We start from the raw sequence: 15,118 nt of genomic DNA, 5'->3' as shown, positions 1-15,118 counted from the left end.
TTTTGTCCTATAACCTCCTCTTGTTTCTTGTGTACTATTAAACACCTCCCTCCCCTACATCTGGATTTATAATATCTTTTCACTTCCACACACAACTTTATATAATATTTTTAATATTGTTTATTTTTCAATCAAATCATGCAGTATTGCAAATCTCAATGTGATCCAAAAAATATTAATTTTATTTACATGCATGTCACATAAATATATTAATAAATTTTGATAATCGGGATTAATAATAATAATAGATATATATATATATATATTAAATTGCATTTAGTAGCAACAACAAGAGTTGCCAAAAACTGGTCAATTACCACGTTTTTCTCAAAATGTTGTGTGCTGCTAAATATAGATATAGTAGTCAATTCTGGAGGTATTCACATTATAATAGTTTAGTTTCGTTTAGTATAGCATATATTAATATGATGATGATTAAAAATTTAAAAGAGGAGTGACGTGCGGAAGGGCATATTCGGGCGGCTATTCCGATTAATAGCGCTACCAAGTTGCCGCTTCACCTGCCACTGCCAGCGGTGCATGCCGTGTGTGTGTGTGTTCATTCATCCCCCCCCACCCTCCCATTTCCCATATCCCACACCCACATATTGTTTGCCTTTTTAAATGAGAGTGTATTGTCAGGTTTTATATAATCACTTTAAATCTTTTATAATTTTATGAATTATATTTAGTATTATTGATATTTATTTTTATTTAATTTATAAGTTTATTTATTAATAAAAATTTACTGTAATAAATCACTGAGGGTAAATATCAATTTTTATCTAGGTCTTTTTAGTTAATATCGACAAAATCTGTGTATTTTACTATTAAATGAATTTATTTGTTATACAAAAGCATATCTCAATAGTATTAAATATAATTGTTTAAATTACATACGAATCATATGTAATTTACACAAAAGAATCAGATGAGTAGAGTGTAATTACTGGTTTAAAACATTCATCAACTAAAATCAATACTTACATGATTAGCAGAAATAATATTGTTATATGATATCTGTAATTAATAGGGAACGGCCCTTGGAGAACCCAAAAGGGCAGACCCCTGGCCACGTCACCATTTATTGGCCATCATCCATCCACGTGGCTTCCTCATCCTTCCGCTTGCAGATTGTTTTTCCTTTTCCCTAATTAAGCTAAGACAATAATTGTTGATGAGTGTAATTAAGGAGTCATCATCTTTATTAAAGTTTCATTATTAGATTCTGATTAGATTAAAAAAGTGAAAATTATTAGATATATTAGGATAACATTGTTTAGGGGGTGATCATTGATATATATTGTTAATTAATTTTAGCACATCTTATTGGTTAGCGCATGGATGTGGTTATTAATTAACGCCAACAACCAAATTAAATTAAATCAAATAAAATAAATGGCATGTGATGGTTATAAAAGCTTTTTCTTTTTTTTTTTAAAAATAAATCGGAGGAGTGTGAAAAGTTGATGTTGCTATCAAATTGTGTTTCCAACCCAACAAAGTTGGAAATGTCATCTTCTTATCTCAACTGTTCATTTCTCCACCTCAAATGCTACATCACAAACAACTATTACTTGTATCTTTCTTATCTTCTATACATAATAACTTTTATTAAAAAGGAAGAGGATTGCTGAATGCAAAAATAGGTGTTGATGAATATCAACTCTTGGTATATAAAATATTTTAGAAGAAGTAACCCAATGCATATATATATATATAAATGAAAAATGAATGAGAGTCAGCAACATCAGCACCACCACTTCCTCAATCAATCTTGTGTTTACAGATATGAAATGAGCAAATCTGCCCCTCCACCTCATAATATAATCATTTCATTCATCTGAAATTAATAAATAATGAATAGCATGAGCTAAAAGAGGGATAAAGGTAAAAGCAAAGGCTAAAAGTAGTCAGTTAAAACCCCAAAAGCAAGTCCACACACATATAATAAATATAGGTAGAGAGAGAGAGAGAGAGAGAGAGGATATGGATGAAAGAATGAATCAAATTCAAAACCCAAACCTCCTCAAACCCACACTAATCAAATCCTTTTAAATACAACTTTGCTTTCCTTTTTTTCTCATTATCCAATTCCTCGCTTCCTAAATACAATTATACATACCACACTAATCAATTTTTCATCTCCTACCTACAAACTCCCCCTCCTCATCAAAATTTCGCTCTAAACCTAAACCCTCTCCATCCAACTCTTCCGCTCCCACTTCAGATTCTCAAATGGTGATGGAAGATAACGAGAGTTGTGCAAGTAGGGTGGTCGAATCTTCTGCCGGAAAGACCCGCCTCCAGCGAAAGAAGGTCGAGGTCTACAATGAGGTTTTGCGCCGCCTCAAGGAAGCTGATCATCCGGAGGCGCAGGAGCCCGCCTTCGACGATCAGCTTTGGGCGCATTTCAATCGCCTTCCTGCCAGGTTTCTTTTTGACTCTAACCTACACTCGCGCTTTCAACCTGTTGTGTCTTTTCTACCTATTCAATTTCTCTTTTCCGCCTTCAGTTTTTGTTGCGCGATTTCTGGATTGTTTATTCTTTTTTTTCCAAACTCGGAAATTATATGTGTTTCAAATCAGCGTACAAAGTATTAAATCATAAAATCAACCGTGTTTTATTTTATCATGTGCTGCATGTCAGGAATTTTTGTTATTTCTCCAGACATAAGTTGCTTCTCCATCTGATTTTCGGTTACGTTATTTGATGGTTTATGTGCTCCGCATTGAAGGTATGCAATGGATGTGAACGTCGAGAGGGCAGAAGATGTTCTCACGCACAAACGACTACTGCATCTGGCGCGTGATCCTGCTAATAGGCCAGCTTTTGAAGTCCGGCTTGTGCAGGTGAATTGTTACAGATGGCTTTCTACGACAATCCTTACTTGATGTATTCTGTATTTATTGATGGATTATTTATACGGGATGTTCTGATACTTACTAAGCCTATTACTAACTCAAAGTTTGATTAGTTGCAAGTTTTATGTGTATCATGGTCTTTGTTCCTTCTAAAAATTGATTCGTAAGAAGGTGATTGTATATTTTTTTTTTTCCAGTTGATTGGCAGCTCTACTAGTGAGATCTTAAAATGAGTAAGAGAAAAGCAATATGCCCTAATTGATTTTACAAAAAGGAAACCTAATGTTTTCCCAAATAAGGTCAGTTCAATCTCAGCATTCGTAACTTTAATCAGTTATTTCAAAGGGATTTAAGAACAATTACAGAAGCTGAGACTGGTACATTGTCATGCTGCAGATGGTGAGCTTTCAAAAGAGAAAGATAACACGATGAAAACAGTAGCTGCCATTCTTGCAAATATTCCACCTTTAGGAAACATTGGCCCTTTTGTTAGTTCTCCATATCGAAAGCATATAGTAATTTAGTCGGCTACATTGTCTCTCGGGATAACAGTACAGACTTCTCTAGTTGTCAAAGATCATTGCTCACTTTTATTTCATCCGACGTTTACTAGAACTGGATATAGGTTTCCCATGATTGTGTACCTCAATTCCAATCATCATGCTTAGTGGAAAAGAATTTTTTTTTTTAATAGACATAAATTCTTTTTGAATGTGTCCAATTTTTTAATAATCAGAGATCAGTGCGTTGCGTACTCTCAAACTATTTGCTTTTTCATCTTTTAATTTCTGGATGCTTGTTTCATTCCCCATGGAAGGATCATCTTTTAATCTCTCTTGCTGGATTTATCTGAAGTGAACCACAACCTTTTCTCTTTGTTCTTCTATCGCCCTTCATTTAATATTTCTTACTTTGTTGATGCTATATGGATGTTCAAAATAATTTTTTTGCGTACAGGTTGCACCTGTCCCTGATGGGAATTCAGGAGATTCTGTGCATTCACGTTCAACAAGAAGGGGAAGGTACCGACCCACCTCCTTTTGAAAAGTAAACTTGAATTTCGTGGTTGCAAATGTTTCTATGTCTCCGGTCGTCATTACGTGATTTAAAACAATCAATGCATTTTTCGGGGTTCTGTTATCCACATTTATCTAAGATTTTATTGGATGTTTTACTATTTTCCTCCCTCTTTTATACAGCATCCATCCTCCACCAGCCTTTGGTTCTTCTCCTAATCTTGAAGCCCTTGCACTTGAAACAAGCAAATCTGAAGTTCAAGAGGGGGACAGTGCTGTAGATGCTGGGGCCAAGTTTTCAAGGTGCTCCATTAAGATGTTATATTATTGGTCTTATAATTTTGTGGCGGTGCTCCTGTTGAAGATCAAATGTCCTTGATGGATGCACCACAAGGAATAATCTATTAGATTCATTCTTTTCGGTTCCTTTTGCCAATGGCGTAGACCATGTGATCATAAAATGATCTGCCCTGCATTCTTTTTTATGCTTAATTGCCACTGTTTCGGCTACCCACTGTCAACTTTTAATGCATCAAACTATATTGCATGACATGTGTATACAGTTCCTAACCTGTCAATAAATTCATCTGACAAGTTGTAATGCTTCGTGAAAGTACCCCTGCACATACTTGAAGTGTATATTCTTCTGGAGCTTACCATTTTCCATAATCATCAATGCAGGCCCATGCATGAGATTACCTTTTCAACTGATGATAAACCAAAGCTCCTTAGTCAGGTACTTGATGTGTTTATTTTACTGCATCTTGGAATGGTGATTACTTAATTGTTATTTGCTTGAGAAATTTGATGTGTGAACATCTTCTTCCAAATTTGTTACGATCTTCTTTGTTTGCTATCTTTCTAAACAATAATAAATGAATTTAAATTTGAGTACATTGAGTCTGTTAGCTGGACTTAAACTCTTAAAGTTTGTGGGTGAATTAACATGAATAAACAATGAAGTCTAAAATCTTAGGCTTATATAATGAAAAATAAGCCCTTTTAATATGTGAGGTTATGATTCAGCCTGTTGTAAAGGCTACATATTGGAAACTGCTTCCCCAAGTGGCTCTCGGGCATCTTTTGCAAAGCAGATGGGGAATACTTCTTGCTGCCTCTGCTTTTGTTTAAAATTGTGTTTACAGAAGTTTTGGTACCATTCTTGAGAAGCACCAAGGCAGGTGTCTTTTTGAGCTTTTGGTATCATGGTAAACATAATGAAGATTTCTTGGAAGTCATCCTTATCATTTTCTCAATGTCCCATCTTTTTCCCCTCGTCAATTTTCTCTCGGCCGCTTGTTTTTACAACCTCCACACCACAGCCATTGCATATATCTTTAAAATAGACATATATATGAATCTGGAAATATTTAAAAATGTGTACCTGTATATATATATATATATGCATTTATATAATTGAAGGTATATGTATATATATAAATCTAATGATAAATCTCCATATATATAATATTATATACTATCAATTTGGGGGTCAGGTGGATTTGCACACTTACGGAGGGAGGGCAGGTGGCAGCCTGATAGTGGGGATTGTGGGTGTGCAATTTGGCATGTGAATCCTTCTGGGTAAATATAGAAAAGTTTGCTAGAATTTCACCGTCTAATTCTTGTTGTGTCTTCCAGACGACTCCTATTTGTTTATTTTGTTTTTAAAATGAAAATTAAAGGCAGCCGGCTTTATGGATGATGAATTTGATCAAGAGTTGGCTGTACAAGTATTAGTTTTAGCAGACATCTTACATTATGTTGAATTCAATCGAGTTGGGGGACTTCAAATGAAGTATTCAGTTTTATTAGGATTTTATTACCATTGGTGTTACAAGATTCTCTTTTCATTTGATCATTCAAAAAATTCTGGAATGGAACTGTCAGGCATTTTGTCCTGGATCATAGCAATAATATTTGAGCTGATTTTGTTACTGAACATGGATGTCACTCTTGATTAACAACAGCCAATTATTTAACATGTCAATCGAAGGTTTCTGCTTTTGGAAATGTATGATATGTTTTGGCTTTAAATACTTGTTCACATATGAGAGAAAAGTTTGACAGTGTGTGTTACATTCTGTTGAGTTAATGTATGTCAAAAAAAGCGTGCTTTAGCACATGAGTGAACACTTGAATAATGGATCTTGCAGTTGACTTCTTTATTAGCTGAAGTTGGGCTGAATATCCAGGAAGCACATGCCTTTTCCACTGTGGATGGCTATTCTTTAGATGTCTTTGTTGTTGATGGCTGGCCATTTGAGGTATCTTCTTCTTCATTTTCTTACTCTCAGCCTTGTGTTGATTGTTCCAAAACTCTTTTGCTTCGCAGTCTGCTTCTGGTGGAACGTGCTTCATCTTAGAATGAGTTGTTTTCATGGCTTTTGACATTTTTTTGCACTTTTGTTCTATTTGAAATTTTGAATGAATATTATACTTTTCATAATGGTATTTAGCTCTCTTGCGCGTGATATTGTGTTCTGCTTTCTAATCTGTAAAGTTTAAGGAATGATCATTCTGGGCACACTTGTGATAGAGAATTAGTGAGCAGCAAATGTTGGTTTTCCACAAAATGTGTTGTCTTTGTTCACATGTCTTTCAAATGAATTTGCTGTCCTTTGCTGAATCCTATTCTTGTTTGTTTATGTGTGAAATCTTATGTCCCTATGTAACTTTATTTGTTTAGTTGGAGCTGCTGTGTCATTCTTATTATTTGAATGAATTTGGTTAAAGGGCCTGAAGCTTACTTGTAGTGCCCCCATTGACACTCTATTTGCATCCTAGATATGAACTGGTATTTCTGCACTTGCTATGTGTGCGGCCTTTATACCCATTTTACCTCTCATTGGTTAAGGGGAGAGTTTGTTGACCCTTGATGTTTTAACTTTTCAGGAGGTTGAGCGTCTCAGGAATGCCGTGGAAAAAGAAGTTTTGAAGATTGAGGTACTTTGCTGCTATACTTGTGTGATAATTTTTTCCATTTTTTATAGAATGATCTAGGCTGTTTCCCCACTCCTATACTTTTGTGATTGGGACTACCTCGGACATGTTACTAGTTTTTCCACATGGTCTATGTTAACAGGCCTGTGTGTATTTCTGTGACTATTGCTTAATGATTGTACTTGTTGGCTATGTCCAAATTGTTATTTTATTTTCTACTGACTTTCTTACCCCTAAATACTTGTATTTGATATGTACTGTTATATATAACGCTCTGATGCTACTAGTTAAAGTAGAAACTTCTGGAAACTTCAGTGTGATGGTCCTTGATCTTGAATATTAGATGTACATGATTTTTCAATAGTTCTACTAATAAAATGATTATTTCATTCAAATGCAGAAAAATTCTTGGCCAGGTCCACATTCTTTAGCTCCTCTAAGTGAACATGAGCAGATTGAGACTAAACGTGAATCTAATCATCTGACAATACCTAATGATGGTACTGATGTCTGGGAAATTGATCCGCAATTCTTGAAATTTGAGTCCAAAATTGCATCAGGATCTTATGGTGATCTGTAAGTACGACGAGTATTATTTTTTAAGTGTACCTTGTAGTAGAGTGTTCCATTTACTCAATAAACTTTGTTTCTGCAGATACAAAGGTACATACCGCAGTCAGGAAGTAGCAATTAAAATTCTCAAGACAGAACGCTTGAATACTGAACTACAGAAGGAGTTTGCTCAAGAAGTCTATATAATGAGGTTTGTCCGAGTATATTCATAGTCATATTGATTGCCATCCTATACATCAACTTGGGCCCTACTGTAGTATTTTTCAAATGCCTGCCCTCTATCAATCTTTTCGAACTTTGGGTACTGCATCTGTTGCTTGTTAGATATCTCACTGATAAGTGTTCTGTTCTTACTCTTTTTCATGCCCATATTTGTTCAGTGCACATCACTTGAGTTTACTGGGTTTAGTTCCACTAGTTTTTGCTATGTTTTCCTGTTATATACTGACAACTAGGTTAAAGTTCGCTCATGAGTATGGGAGGAATGGGTTCTGAATTATCTTGTTGTTTCACAGTTCTCTCCCTTTATTATTGATCAGTATATGCTACTCTGCAGAAAAGTCCGACACAAAAACGTTGTGCAGTTCATAGGGGCTTGCACCCGTCCTCCGAACTTGTGTATAGTGACAGGTGTGCATCAACAAACCACCGATGGCTTAAAAAACATAGAGTTTAGGCTTAGAAAAATAGTCTTTTTCCTTTTGCTGTCTCAGCAAATTTGCATTTTCCTGTTTGTTTATTGCAGAATACATGTCCGGAGGGAGTGTTTATGACTATCTACACAAGCAAAAGGGTACTTTCAAGCTTCCAGCTTTACTCAAAGTAGGGATTGATGTATCAAAGGGCATGAACTATTTGCATCAAAACAATATTATTCACAGGGATTTGAAGGCCGCCAATTTATTAATGGATGAGAACGAAGTAAGCATCAAGTTTGTGATTCTTAGTTGATGTCTCTGGTTTTACTTCTAGAGTCTCCTGACTTATCACATTGTAAATTCATCCACACAATGAGTAAAACTTGGTATCAAGTATGTGTATTCTAGTTTGGGTTTTGGTGATGTTTTCTTAATTCCCATGTGCCGTGTATTCTTCTAAAATCAACTCTTGTAGCTTTGGGTTGTTTGGAAGATCTGAAAGCTCCTTATTTTCAGGTTGTTAAGGTGGCTGATTTTGGGGTGGCCAGAGTGAAAGCACAAACAGGTGTAATGACAGCTGAAACTGGGACATATAGGTGGATGGCCCCTGAGGTATGGTCATGTGTATCAACTAGAAGTTAGGAAGACTTATTGCCTTTTTTAAATATATATATATATATATATATATATTGAATTTTGTGAATTTTTTGTCTTGCATTTTCCTTTTGAGATAATTTTAGCATTGCCGGACTATTCTAAAATTTCTGTTAAGCTGGTAGCTTGACTCTCAGTACTATATGTCCCATTTCTGAATTTTTATAGGAAAAAAAGAAAGAAATGTTTTGGGCTTACTGGAACCGCTCTTCTAATACAATTTCTTTTCAATTGACAAAGAATCTGAAGAAAATGCCCTAGAAGCTAAATATACTTTGGATGAATAATGTTCAGTTGGCTCATTCGATCACCTTTTGAACCCCAAAATTCTTGGACTAATGCTTACTCTATGCTTAACGGCATTTTGCTCACAAAAATTTGTTCTTTTGAAGGTTATTGAACATAAACCCTATGATCATAAGGCTGATGTCTTTAGTTTCGGGGTGGTTTTATGGGAATTGTTGACGGGAAAGGTAATGGTTTTTCCCTCTGAAAGCCAACATTCTCCTGGATTGCTATTAGTTAAACATTTTTATTTTTGGCTCATCAGATTCCATACGAATACTTGACCCCTTTGCAAGCAGCAGTTGGAGTGGTCCAAAAGGTAAAGCATCTCATTGGCTACCTAGTTGATTATTTCATTTGTGACTATCACCTGTACATGCTTATCTGTTGTCAGCAGTCACAAGCTCTCTTGGCATGCCCATGGGAAGTTAAATATTTTCTGTGTCATAATACACTAACTGCACTATCATTCACTAAAATTTTAGGGCCTCCGGCCAACTATTCCGAAGCACACTCATCCAAAGCTTGCTGAGCTGCTGGAGAGATGCTGGCAGCAAGATCCAGCTTTGAGACCTGACTTTTCTGAATTAATAGAAATACTACAGCAAATTTCTAAGGAGGTATTGTTTCACTCACTGCAGTTCAATGGTCATGTTATTCATGTTTTGCTAAAGAGCTTAAAATGAGATGCTTGCTTGACCAGTACTTTTTGAAATATTTCATGTAAATCGCCTAATGTGATTATCTAGGAGAATTTTAACCATCTATTTGTTCTCTCTCTCTCTCTCTCTATATATATATATATCTATATATCTCTCTCTATATATATATTCCTCAAGAATTAAATTATAAGTTCTTCAGATGACACCTGATGCATGTGCAACAGGTTGGAGATGATGGGGAGGATAAACGGAAGGAAAAATCTGGAGGATTTTTTTCTGCCTTGAGACGGGGACATCACTAATATAAAGAAAAAAAAAAAGAAATATTGTTCGTTAGAATGTACTCACCTCTAATTTTTGGGTTATTTACACCCTTTCTATTTGCACTGTACAGTATCCCTTTCATTAATGCCTTGCTATATTTTCATCCTTGAGGTTGTACTTATTTATTTTCTGATTTCTTATGCCATCTTAGTTTGTTCTGCTTTTCTCGTGTTCCATCTTAGTTGAAGAGTCTAACTTGCCTAAGCCGAAAAGAAGAGCCTCTAGCTAAGATGAAAAATATTTTCTTGATTATATTTTTCTGCGAGAATTGTGATAAGACCTTCCGTTCGATCGAGAGAATGTAATGGTTTCGATGCATGTTAGCAATAGTCTTATGATCTGTGAACGAGTTAAGAGGTTTGCCGTTGAGATTGTGTATTGTCCAAAACAGAATCAACCCATTTCTTCTTGTGGCCATATTTCGATTCTTGTGATTGCACAATAATCGGATTCTTTACAAACGAATTTGGGCTTTTGTTTAGGCTTGTAGAAACAATGTCATTTGACAAAATGGTTTGAATTTTATGCAAGTAATATAAATCATATTTATTAAACATACAGACACAAGTTCATCTGGTCGAACTGCAGTAAAAAAGGTTAACTTCCCTTGATTATTATTGACCGCAATGGGGAAATTTCGCTAACAAACTCTAATGAGATGAGATGTATAAGTTAATGTTGAGAATATATGGGTTCTGGTTTGGGTTTGTCTTGTTTGGTCACGGGCAATTCTTTTATGATCCTCACGTATCAAAGATAGGAAGAGGTATCCACACAGACTCAGTTGAGATTTCAGAATTTCTGTTATAAGTTGTAAATTGTTCTGAAGTGAATTAAGCTTTAACATAAGAAAAATGACAATCTTCAGAATTTGAATATTTAAAATAAATTGGGACGTAGAAAAAAAAGAAAAATGGTTATTCTTGGGAATAGAATTTGAGACATAAGGTAATATAGGATGCATGAATGCACACAAGGGTATGAGCATAACGAATTCAGGCAATAGGGGTTGGCCAAGAATAGTTAGTTGATGATGGGAATGAATGGAGGAGAAACAAATAAGTGAATTTGTCCAAAGTGGGTGAATAGTGAGAGAGATATAGAGCAATGGTCTTCACCAGTTTCTCTTCCTTGCTATTTAATTAATTAATCATTATTTTATAGAGCAATTTATCTGAATAAGGCTGGGTAGCTACTACCGCCGTATCGGCATTCGTTGCGCCACCTGTTATTCCAATAACACATACATACATCATGCCTATCACCATACTTCCATTCCATTACCCAAGAGTCGGCTCTCTCTTCTTGAATGCTGCGTAATCAATCCAAACAAACACAAATCTCATCGGTAGAATAACAACATTTCCTTTTCTCCGCTCATTCTTAATTTTTTGGCCTTCAGTAATGGACATCTCTTCTTCTTCTTCATTCAAGATAACCTTAAAAATCCCGTAACTCATCTATAAGCATGGAAGACCAGTTTGCATAGGTAACGAACGAAGACGCGCTTCACCAGCAACACCCCCATTTCATCACATTACATCATATCACAGCCAACCCGCCATGTCTGGACCCTCCCAAGTCACCGTCAAGATCGACGGAGGCGATCAGCCAGACACCAGCCCCCATAGTGGCGCACGTATTTGTCGGGAATCAAGCCTAGATTTCTGGAAATCTGGTTCAAACCGCGCCATGCAACAAACCGTAGTCGATTTCCAAGAAGATCCCCCGTCCAAGCTAATAGGACAGTTCTTGAATAAACAAAAGGCTGCCGGCGGGGAATTGTGCCTGGACGTGGATTTGGAAATGGATGAATTGCGCGCAGATTGTAGCACTGGCAGCCCCGCTCCCACTTTCCCCTCTTTGGAAAAACAAAGTTTTCCCAGGTCTAAGGAGCTGAAAATTCCTCCAGAAGGTCATAGTCCCGCTGCCGGTAATGTGGTCGATATTCGTCCCGATGAACAGGAAAACGATGACTCCTCCTCTGATGAGGATGATAACCGAACCTTCAGGAGGCGATCTTCGAACATGACCAATACTGTGGATTTGCAGAACATTGCTGGTGGCAACAGTGGTCAGGTATTGAGATGCACCTCAATCCAGAGAAGGGTCAGTGGTTTAGGCAGGATGAAAACTAAGTCTCGGTTGATTGACCCTCCTGACGTTCCGGATAGGAGATCCGAGCAGATTATAAAGTCCGGGCAAATACGATCTGGGGTGCTAGGGAGGGTCTCTGGGATGTTAGGGAAGCCGCCGGAGGAAGAAGAGGATGACCCATTGTTCAACGAGGATCTTCCGGATGAGTATACGAGGAATAGTTTTGATGCATTGACTATTGCACAATGGATTAGTCTTGTTTTGATCGTAACAGCTTTGGTGACTACTCTTGCTCTTCCCAAGTTGAAGAAGAAAAAGCTTAGGGGACTGAGGTTGTGGAAGTGGGAGGTTTTGGTTCTAGTTTTGATTTGTGGGAGACTGGTTTCTGGTTGGGGTATAAGGATTGTTGTTTTCTGCATTGAGAGGAACTTTTTTATGAGGAAAAGGGTTTTGTATTTCGTTTATGGAATAAGAAAAGCAGTTCAGAATTGTATTTGGTTGGGACTAGTTTTGACTGCTTGGCACTATATGTTTGATAAGGCGGTTGAGACTGAGCGGAGCAATGAGTTTCTAACGACCATGAACAAGGTCATGGTGTGCATGCTGGTGGGAACATTGCTTTGGTTAGTGAAGACCCTTATGGTTAAAGTTCTTGCTTCTTCATTTCATGTCAGCACTTTCTTTGATCGTATTCAGGAGTCATTGTATAATCAATATGTGATCGAGACGCTATCAGGGCCACCATTGGTTGAGATAAGGAACCATCAGGAGGAGGAGGACCGGACAATGGCCGAGATTTGGAGGCTTCAGAATGCAGGGGCCACTTTGCCTCCTGAGCTGAAGAACCCCAATTTTCAGCCGACAAAGAGTGGGAAGAGGTCAAGCAATGCAGGCGGAGGATTGCCCCCAAGACCAAGTAAAGGAATCAGTTTCAGAATGTCTTCACAGATTAGTAAAAATCAAGATGAACAGGGTATACCAATTGACAAGTTGCACAAATTAAATCATAAGAACGTTTCTGCCTGGAACATGAAGAGATTGATGAAGATTGTCAAGAATGGAGTTCTGACCACCCTCGATGAACGCGTGCTGGATAGCTCACAAGAAGACGAGTCATTGACCCAAATCAGGAGTGAATATGAGGCCATAGCTGCAGCCAGGAAGATTTTTCGGAATGTGGCCAAGCCTAGAGCGAAGTAAGTGTTTCTATCTAACTAGCTGTGCTTTTGCCAGTAAATTTACTCAGATTCTGTTAGCATTCGATACGCCTTCTGTGGTCCTATTAGTTGATCATAGCATTATATTGTTCATTTCCATATATTCAGCTATCCATCACACTCTTAATTGTTCCAATTTTTGGTGCAAGAAATAGATATATCTACTTTTGGACACTTTCCATCCTGGCAGGTTGATCTACCTCGAGGATTTGATGCGTTTCCTACAAGAAGAAGAGGCTTTGAAAACCTTGCAGCTTGTAGAAGGATCAGCTGAAAGTGAAAAAATCAGCAAAGCATCTCTGAAAAATTGGGTGGTGCGTATTTGCTTAGAAATACCATTTTATTTCATATAGGCAAAATAATATTTTCTGCAATATGATTTTTTACTATGATCTTAATAGGATACCTCCTTTAGCGAAATCACTTTATCATGTTTATACCTTTCTTCGCTAGGTCAATGCCTTTGTAGAACGAAGAGCTCTTGCCTTGACACTAAACGACACCAAAACGGCAGTTAAGAAACTTCATCAGATGGTAAACGTCATAGTTGGTGCCGTCATACTGCTCATTTGGCTGGTGATTCTGGAAATTGCAACGAGCAAGTTTCTGCTCTACATCAGCTCCCAGGTTGTGGTTTTCGCTTTCTTATTTGGAAACACCTGCAGGACAATATTCGAAGCTATCATATTTGTATTTGTAATGCATCCTTTCGATGTGGGGGATCGATGTGAGGTTGATGATGTCCAGGTACATTCACGAAACCTCTTGATATCTCATTCTTGCACTTACTCTCTTCTATTTCTGGTGCATTTTCTACTCTATTTAACCTTTTTTTGTTTTTTGTTGCTGTTGTTGGAAATATTCAGATGATTGTTGAAGAAATGAACATCTTGACCACTGTCTTTTTGAGATTCGACAATCAGAAGATAATATATCCAAACGTAACTCTTGCCACAAGGCCCATCAATAATTACTATCGCAGTCCTGATATGGGTGATGCGGTTGATTTTGCAGTTCATATGGCTACACCAGCAGAGAAGATTGCTGTCATGAAGCAAAAAATAATAAGGTAATCTCATATACAAGTTGACTCCATCACTTCTCAGCCTAATAAAACAAGTAGCCCCACTGATGACTGAAGCAGCTTATCTTTTTCTAATGGTTTATAATCAATTACTCCTCCAATGGCTGTCATTGCAGTTACATTGAAAACAGGAGCGACTACTGGTACCCCGCACCCACAATCGTGCTAATGAATTTGGAAAATTTACAAATATTGAAAATGTCGGTATGGCTGAGACACCGGATGAATCACCAGAACATGGGAGAGAGGTGGAAAAGGAGAGCTGTCTTGGTGGAAGAGATGGTTAAAATTTTCAAAGAGCTGGACATAGAGTACCGTCTTTATCCCCTTGACATTAATATTCGTGAAATGCCACCTCTCAACTCCAGCAGGATGCCTCCATCATGGGCTTCCCCTCCATGCAACTGAATAACACCAACTTTTCTGGCTTGGAATATGCATCATTAATCTTTGTCATTGGAACATATACATATCATATATAGCAAGTGTAGAACGGCTAGATGAAAACATTTTTCATCTGTTTCTGTCTTGAGTAGATATACTTTATGATTTACATTCTTGTTTCTGTATGTTTCTTTGTTTGGTAATCTTTTAGGACTGGAAACATCATTTTTGGAGAGTATATTAGAAAGTTATGCAGCGTCTCTTCTCCCTTTGCATCTTTTGTATTGTTCATCACAATTTCTACTGCAAAATTAACACTCATGAGCTTTTTTCCTTCTTTCTTTAATCAAAGCTATTTGTACATAGACATGGGACT

The 15,118-nt window shown here is 37.0% G+C and overlaps 2 protein-coding genes across 3 annotated transcripts; both read left to right on the top strand.

Moving 5' to 3' along the window:
* The first annotated feature begins 1,980 nt into the window (after positions 1-1,980).
* STY46 (ACT-like protein tyrosine kinase family protein) lies at positions 1,981-10,065 on the top strand. Of its 2 annotated transcripts, none has more exons than XM_088883428.1 (16): positions 1,981-2,432; positions 2,739-2,853; positions 3,823-3,887; positions 4,065-4,184; positions 4,563-4,617; positions 6,077-6,148; positions 6,777-6,827; positions 7,225-7,400; positions 7,480-7,587; positions 7,954-8,027; positions 8,143-8,318; positions 8,552-8,647; positions 9,082-9,162; positions 9,240-9,293; positions 9,460-9,594; positions 9,861-10,065. In XM_088883428.1, the coding sequence occupies exons 1-16, from the start codon at positions 2,239-2,241 to the stop codon at positions 9,936-9,938; spliced, it is 1,650 nt and encodes a 549-aa protein (XP_088739554.1). In that variant the 5' UTR covers positions 1,981-2,238; the 3' UTR covers positions 9,939-10,065. The 2 variants fall into 2 exon arrangements, with proteins under 2 accessions (XP_088739554.1, XP_088739553.1); XM_088883427.1 differs by having other exon boundaries at positions 1,982-2,432; positions 6,038-6,148.
* Positions 10,066-10,800: 735 nt separating this feature from the next.
* LOC105169820 (mechanosensitive ion channel protein 6) lies at positions 10,801-14,997 on the top strand. The gene is made up of 5 exons (XM_011090352.3): positions 10,801-13,253; positions 13,465-13,588; positions 13,728-14,021; positions 14,141-14,343; positions 14,475-14,997. The coding sequence occupies exons 1-5, from the start codon at positions 11,524-11,526 to the stop codon at positions 14,764-14,766; spliced, it is 2,643 nt and encodes an 880-aa protein (XP_011088654.1). The 5' UTR covers positions 10,801-11,523; the 3' UTR covers positions 14,767-14,997.
* The last annotated feature ends 121 nt before the right edge of the window (positions 14,998-15,118 follow it).

This window comes from Sesamum indicum, linkage group LG8 (assembly GCF_026168435.1).
Source record: "Sesamum indicum cultivar Baizhima isolate 11 linkage group LG8, ASM2616843v1, whole genome shotgun sequence".
Taxonomy (NCBI): domain Eukaryota; kingdom Viridiplantae; phylum Streptophyta; class Magnoliopsida; order Lamiales; family Pedaliaceae; genus Sesamum; species Sesamum indicum.
The sequence above is the reverse complement of the archived record's forward strand: the minus strand, read 5'-3'. Positions and strand labels throughout refer to the sequence as shown.

What these genes read in the sequence shown, in the direction of transcription:
- LOC105169820 (XM_011090352.3), top strand. Translation starts at nt 11,524, where the DNA reads ATGTCTGGACCCTCCCAAGTCACCGTCAAGATCGACGGAGGCGATCAG. An exon ending in GTGAGGTTGATGATGTCCAG is followed by an intron (nt 14,022 to 14,140) that starts GTACATTCACGA and finishes GGAAATATTCAG; the next exon opens with ATGATTGTTGAAGAAATGAA. An exon ending in ATGAAGCAAAAAATAATAAG is followed by an intron (nt 14,344 to 14,474) that starts GTAATCTCATAT and finishes CTGTCATTGCAG; the next exon opens with TTACATTGAAAACAGGAGCG.
- STY46 (XM_088883427.1), top strand. Translation starts at nt 2,239, where the DNA reads ATGGTGATGGAAGATAACGAGAGTTGTGCAAGTAGGGTGGTCGAATCT. An exon ending in AAGAAGTTTTGAAGATTGAG is followed by an intron (nt 6,828 to 7,224) that starts GTACTTTGCTGC and finishes ATTCAAATGCAG; the next exon opens with AAAAATTCTTGGCCAGGTCC. An exon ending in CAGTTGGAGTGGTCCAAAAG is followed by an intron (nt 9,294 to 9,459) that starts GTAAAGCATCTC and finishes CTAAAATTTTAG; the next exon opens with GGCCTCCGGCCAACTATTCC.